The sequence below is a fragment of the Microcebus murinus genome, chromosome 4 (genome assembly GCF_040939455.1).
Source record: "Microcebus murinus isolate Inina chromosome 4, M.murinus_Inina_mat1.0, whole genome shotgun sequence".
Taxonomy (NCBI): domain Eukaryota; kingdom Metazoa; phylum Chordata; class Mammalia; order Primates; family Cheirogaleidae; genus Microcebus; species Microcebus murinus.
This window is the reverse complement of record NC_134107.1, coordinates 57,026,748-57,032,747: the sequence shown is the minus strand read 5'-3', so window position 1 is coordinate 57,032,747 and position 6,000 is coordinate 57,026,748. Positions and strand designations below refer to the sequence as shown.

General features: G+C 37.9%; 1 protein-coding gene across 1 annotated transcript; it reads left to right on the top strand.

Moving 5' to 3' along the window:
- The first annotated feature begins 787 nt into the window (after positions 1-787).
- LOC105871383 (olfactory receptor 52I2-like) lies at positions 788-1,912 on the top strand. Its single transcript, XM_012764687.3, has one exon. It carries the CDS (start codon positions 888-890, stop codon positions 1,860-1,862), a length of 975 nt encoding a protein of 324 aa, XP_012620141.2. The 5' UTR covers positions 788-887; the 3' UTR covers positions 1,863-1,912.
- Positions 1,913-6,000: the final 4,088 nt, after the last annotated feature.

Below are 6,000 nucleotides of genomic sequence, written 5' to 3'. Positions count from 1 at the left end.
GTAACGTTTTGTTAGTTTATCATGAAGAAGGAGTTAGCTGCCTTGAAGAATCATAAAAAGTTATGATCGGAATTCATCTCCAAGGTAATCCCAGATTTTATTTGTAGTTATTTAATTTATTAATTGAACCCAGCTCAGTAAGAACTCCATGCTGAATTTTAGAGAGTGAAGGGATTATAAATATTTCCATTCAGTTTATTATCTCTTATGGAAAGTGGTAATCTTGTACTCTAACAACATTTTCCAGGGATACAAAGGATACAAAATGTGACATGCTTGACCCCAAAAAGTTCTTATTTCATTTATCAATTTAAGTATTACCCACTGAGCATACAGAGATAAAAGACAGATTTGTCCTCTATTTTATCATTCATTCACTGGAAATTATTTACTATAATAAATATATATCTATATTTACATACACATATACACTTTCTTTTAATGGACTTGTGCACCTCAGCTATGGATAACAAACTTGGCATACAGCCATGAAAAAGAGACATACACTTGATTACACTGAATAAAGTCATAAGTAGAGTTTTAGAATTGTTAATTTAGCCCCTAAGAGCTCAGTATGGGAGAGTCACCTAAGCTCAGAAGAAAGATAACTAACTTAGACTTGGCATGGGTGGGGGAGGAGAGAGAGCAGAGAAAACATTCTAAAGGAGTTAAGGCATGAGCTGATCCTTGAACAATGAATAGAAATTAGTAAGACAAAGAACACTAAGGATGGAAGTTGGAGCAGGCAGTTTTCTGATCCTGAGAATACCATTGGGATGAGACTATTCTTAGGCTTTCCCAACACCGCAGATGGGAACAAATATTACAGGATCGCATCCTTCTCTTATATTACCTTATATATTAACAGGAAAGGAGACTCATTTGTGATGCTGAGGCCAACTTACAACCACACAATGGACACCCCTGCCACGTTCTTCCTGGCAGGTATTCCAGGATTGCAATCTTCCCATCTCTGGTTGGCTGTCTCACTGAGTGCCATGTACACCATAGCCCTGATAGGAAACACCCTCATCATGACTGTAATACAGATGGATTCCACTCTACAAGAGCCCATGTATAGCTTCCTGTGTGTTCTGGCTGCCATGGACATTGTTATGGCCTCATCTGTGGTACCCAAGATGGTGAGCATCTTCTGCTCAGGAGACAGTTCCATCAGCTTTAATGCTTGTTTCACTCAGATGTATTTTGTCCATGCAGCCACAGCTATGGAGACAGGTCTGCTGCTGGCCATGGCTTTTGATCGCTATGTTGCCATCTGCAAGCCCCTACACTACAAAATAATTCTCACACCCCAAGTGACTCTAGGAATGAGTGTGACGATCACCATCAGAGCTGTGACATTCATGACACCACTGAGTTGGATGGTGAGCCATCTACCTTTCTGTGGCTCCAATGTGGTTTCCCACTCCTACTGTGAGCACATAGCTGTGGCCAAGTTAGCATGTGCTGACCCCATGCCCAGCAGTCTCTACAGTCTGGTTGGCTCCTCCATTATTGTGGGCTCTGATGTAGTCTTCATTGCTGCCTCCTATATCTTGATTCTCAAGGCAGTATTTGGTCTCTCCTCAAGGAATGCTCAGTTGAAAGCATTAAGCACATGTGGCTCCCATGTGGGAGTTATGGCTCTGTACTATCTACCTGGGATGGCATCCATCTATGTAGCCTGTCTAGGGCAGGATGTAGTGCCCTTGCACACCCAGGTGCTGTTAGCTGACTTGTACCTGGTCATCCCACCCACCTTAAACCCCATCATCTATGGCATGAGGACTAAACAAATGAGGGAGAGAATATGGAGTTTGCTGATGCGCTGGCTCTTTGGCCATTCCAACCTTGGTTCCTGAAAACACAACCTCTGTTCAGACCTTGAGCATTCTAGCCAACCTCAAAGATGTCTTTGAGATCTGTGGAGCTGCATTGGTTTACCTGGTACTTTAGGCATTTTCAGATGAATCTGTAAAGGGTAGCCTTGTGTATATTTTCCATTTCTAGCAAGAATGTGAATGAAATATTTCTGATAATCTGAGAACATTTTCAATGGTTTTAGTAAGCCAATATCTGAATCAGAGATATGTTTGGGCAGAGAATCCAGCTTTGGGATTTTTATTTCTTTAGTTTCTGATCCATATTTCCCATTTAATTCCAGTTCCTCTGCTGAAGGAATCGACTCTTTTGTATTCCCACACTTGACCAGCTGATTTTCTCATACAGGCTCCTCCCCTCATGTGATTATATAGAATAAGCATTAGTATATGACACTTCTCTGTGGCCCAGTGATGAATCCACTCAATTTGGTCATATGCTCACACCTACACTGAGGTCTTTCTCCAGCCAAAATGTATGTCAGTTTATCTGAGGAGACATTAACTTAAGATAAATGATGGTGTTCATTTTATAACACATGAATTGTGAAAGAGGAAATTGGACCATAGCAAGAAAAGTAACTTAACAAAATGGGTTGGGAATAGTGAGTCTCTTCTTATCTGGTTCAAACTAACTTTGGTTACCCAGGTGCATTTGTTAAGTTCTGTAATATACTTCTATATACTTTTATAATTCATTCCTATTGCTAAGCTAGTTTGAGTTAGTTTACCAATTACTAGCTTTTTGGTATTTAAGCAACAGAAGCTATGTCTAAGTGAGTTTGGGTTTGGAAATCTATTTGTTTTGTTTTGTTTTATTTTATTTTATTTTTTTGCTTCCAAGTTCTGCTTTGTGTAACTCATCTTAAGATATAGAAGATGGATTGAATATTATACCAGTATTTCTTCTTGTGGGCATCTCTCAGGAGCTGTGCTCTGACATTAAAGATTTAATAGAGAACAATATAGATAAACGAGTTGAAATGTCATTAGTCTTCTCCGGGTAACTGGATACTTATATTATTTTTGTGTTTGTTTTACCCTTTGAGAAAGTCTTCATAGAGTATTCCATATCTGTTAACAACAACAAAAAATCTAATATATAAGAGATACATATATTTGGCTATGGTATATTTAAAAAATCTTAATAAAAATACAATTTCCTTTTTATTAAGATTTTAATAAAACTTTAATCTTCAAAGTACAAGAAGAAACTGTGTTGATAGCAAGTTATTGTATGTGAGTCTTAACATTTCCTGTCTACAGATATTGGATACAATGTTACTTTGTACAGGGTACTGAAGATTATATTAATAATAAATAGAAAGCACATAACACAACCTCTGACATATTGTATGTACTTGAAGACATATGCAATATATTTCTACTTCCATAATATTAAGGAGTAATTCTAGGAATTACTCAAAACACTTTCAAATAGACAGCTACTTAACAATGTACATCCATGTCTTTTCCTAATACTGGACTTGTTTACCTACCAAGACTGCATTCTATTTCTGGAGGGTAGCAAAGTAGGAATCATCTTCTTAAATATGTGATAATGATGCACTGAGGTACCAAAGGACAATAAAAAGAGACTCTCTTTCCTTTGTAAACTCTTCTATACAAATAAAACAAGATCATAAGGTTGTTAAACATATTTGATAAGATATCCATTTTGAAAAGTCACACTATTCTTTTTACATAAACAATCTAATGAATTGACTATGTTCATTAAATCAATGACTATTAGCTTCATTAAAGAGTCAGATATAAGGAAACAAACATATAGTCTTGCCTCTATCCAAAACAAATTTCTTCCCAGTATTTCCATTGGGAAGCCTGCCCTGCCAGCTCTGTGTTTCATTCTCTGTGTAATTCCCTGAAATTACATGGAATTAACTCACTGTTAGTACTCAAATACTTAGTGAACTACATGCTTCCCAAAGTTCCTTGCTATGCCTATCCCCAAACAAAAAGTTTTGTGCTTCTCACAAGCCGATCAGATATGGCCCCTGCCCTAACACATGAAGCAATGTGTGTTTATTTACCTAGGGTCTAGAATCCACAGTAGAGCCTTAATGTTTGGATTTTAAGAGATTACAACCAACCTTGCTTAAATAAAGGCAGATTGGATTTCCTGTGGGGAGTATCCAACCCAGGGATTTGCCCTTCCATGTTTTCCTTTAGCAAGACCAACCCTTTTACTCATTTAGCTGCCTTCATCCTTAATGGTCAGGCATAGCAGCCCTCAGTTTCTCTGCTAGTAAAAAAGGAGAAAAGCTCATTCCTGCCTCATAATAAGTAAGTGCATGATGTTGGGGATGCCACCCTGGGCATCACGGGGAGCCGTGCAGACCACCTCAGCGTGGCTGCCTGCCTCCTCCCCTTCTGGACCATGTTTGAAAGTCACAGCAGAAGAAATGATCCATTGGATTAATATTTGAACAGGAGGATAATTGAGTATCATCTAGTTTTACTGCTCCCTTAAGGTAGGAAGAACTTATTTTTGTTTTGATTCTAGACATATCAATGAATGTTCCCTCACCTATATGTTTAACACACAGACACACAGACACACAGACACACAGACACAGACACACACACACACACACACGGTACTATTTCTGGGATTCAGTGGTAAACCAGAAAAATAAGGTATTTTTCTTTCTGTGGTTCTTAGAATGGAATATGAACAACTACCCTTTAGAAAATCATTTTCATGCACTTAAAAGCTTCAGCCTTCAAGCCTGGTCTTAAAAATCAGACAATATGAAATAACATGACATCATTTATCATTCTAGCTCTTCTAACAATCCTAACATCCAAATCAGCTTATAAATGAAACAAATAAACAAACTAAAAATAGTGCATTATAAATGAATCATTCATTCTTTAGATCATTCTCGGTTTGAATGAATTTTATATCTAATAATCTTCTTTTTCTAGGAATCTTCAAAAAATTGTTCTAATAGGACCATCCTAAAACAACAACATCGATTTATCACCAGCCCTGTTCTAAGTGTCCAGGGATATAACTGGAGGTGCTTCCTAATGACCTCTTTCTCAAAGCTATTCCCCAGGGAGTGCCCCCAGGAGCAGACACATGTCCCTCTAATGTAGGAAGGCTCCATGCTTTGCAAGAAACAGTTCTGTGACTCATCAGCTCATTCCCCACCAGGGCGCTGATAGAAACTTTTTCCTTTCTACTGTTAATTCTCAAGGGTCTGTGTTAGGAAATCATTCAATAATGTCAGTAAATTAATAGATCAAAAGAGAAAAGTAACATAGCCTCACCAGAGATGTTGAAAAGGCCCTTTGACACCTATCGCTCATTAAAAAAACTCAATAAAATAAAAATTGATTGTAGTTGATATGTATACTTCATTTCTAAAGCCAGCATCTTACTTAAGGGAGAAACAGTAAATATTTCTATTATGATTAGGAACAAGGCAAGAATACCCATTGTCTTAGAGTGTATTTTCTGAGAAATGGATCCTAAGTCAAGGATTTGAATGGAGGTAGTTTACTGGAGAAGTAATGCTAGGAAGCACTAGGATAGTAGAGAGTAATGTGGGGAAGAAAAAAGGCCAGTACAGGATATGTAATGGGTAGGTTTCCCTGTGGCTCCCTGGAGAAGGGGGTGGTCAATCCTGCTGGAGGCCTCTGAGCAACTGTGCAGAACCTGCCACAGAAGGTTGAGGAGGAAGGGTGAGGAGGCTGGAGTATTTACCCCTGGCTCCCTCCATCTGTGACTGATGTCTTCCTTGGAATGTGTTAATGTACTTCTAAATTAGTACCTGAGCATTACCATATCCTTTTATCTGTGCCAATCCATGGTGTTGTCTAACTTTCTTCTTTTCCCACACTCATGAAAATATTATCTTTGTGTTTTTCTCGTTTTTAGTGGGTTTGAACATCTTGACTTACACCTTATTTTCTATTAAAATAATAGAAAATTATTTCATTCTATGTTTCTATTATCTCTTTTACTTATATTTTTTCAAGAAGTTCTCTGAATGTTCTATTAATCCCTTATCAGTTTTTGATATTGCAAGTATCTTCCACATAGCTTTGGGCATGTGGGAGACCTGGTCAGATAATCAAAAAGTGGTCTGCT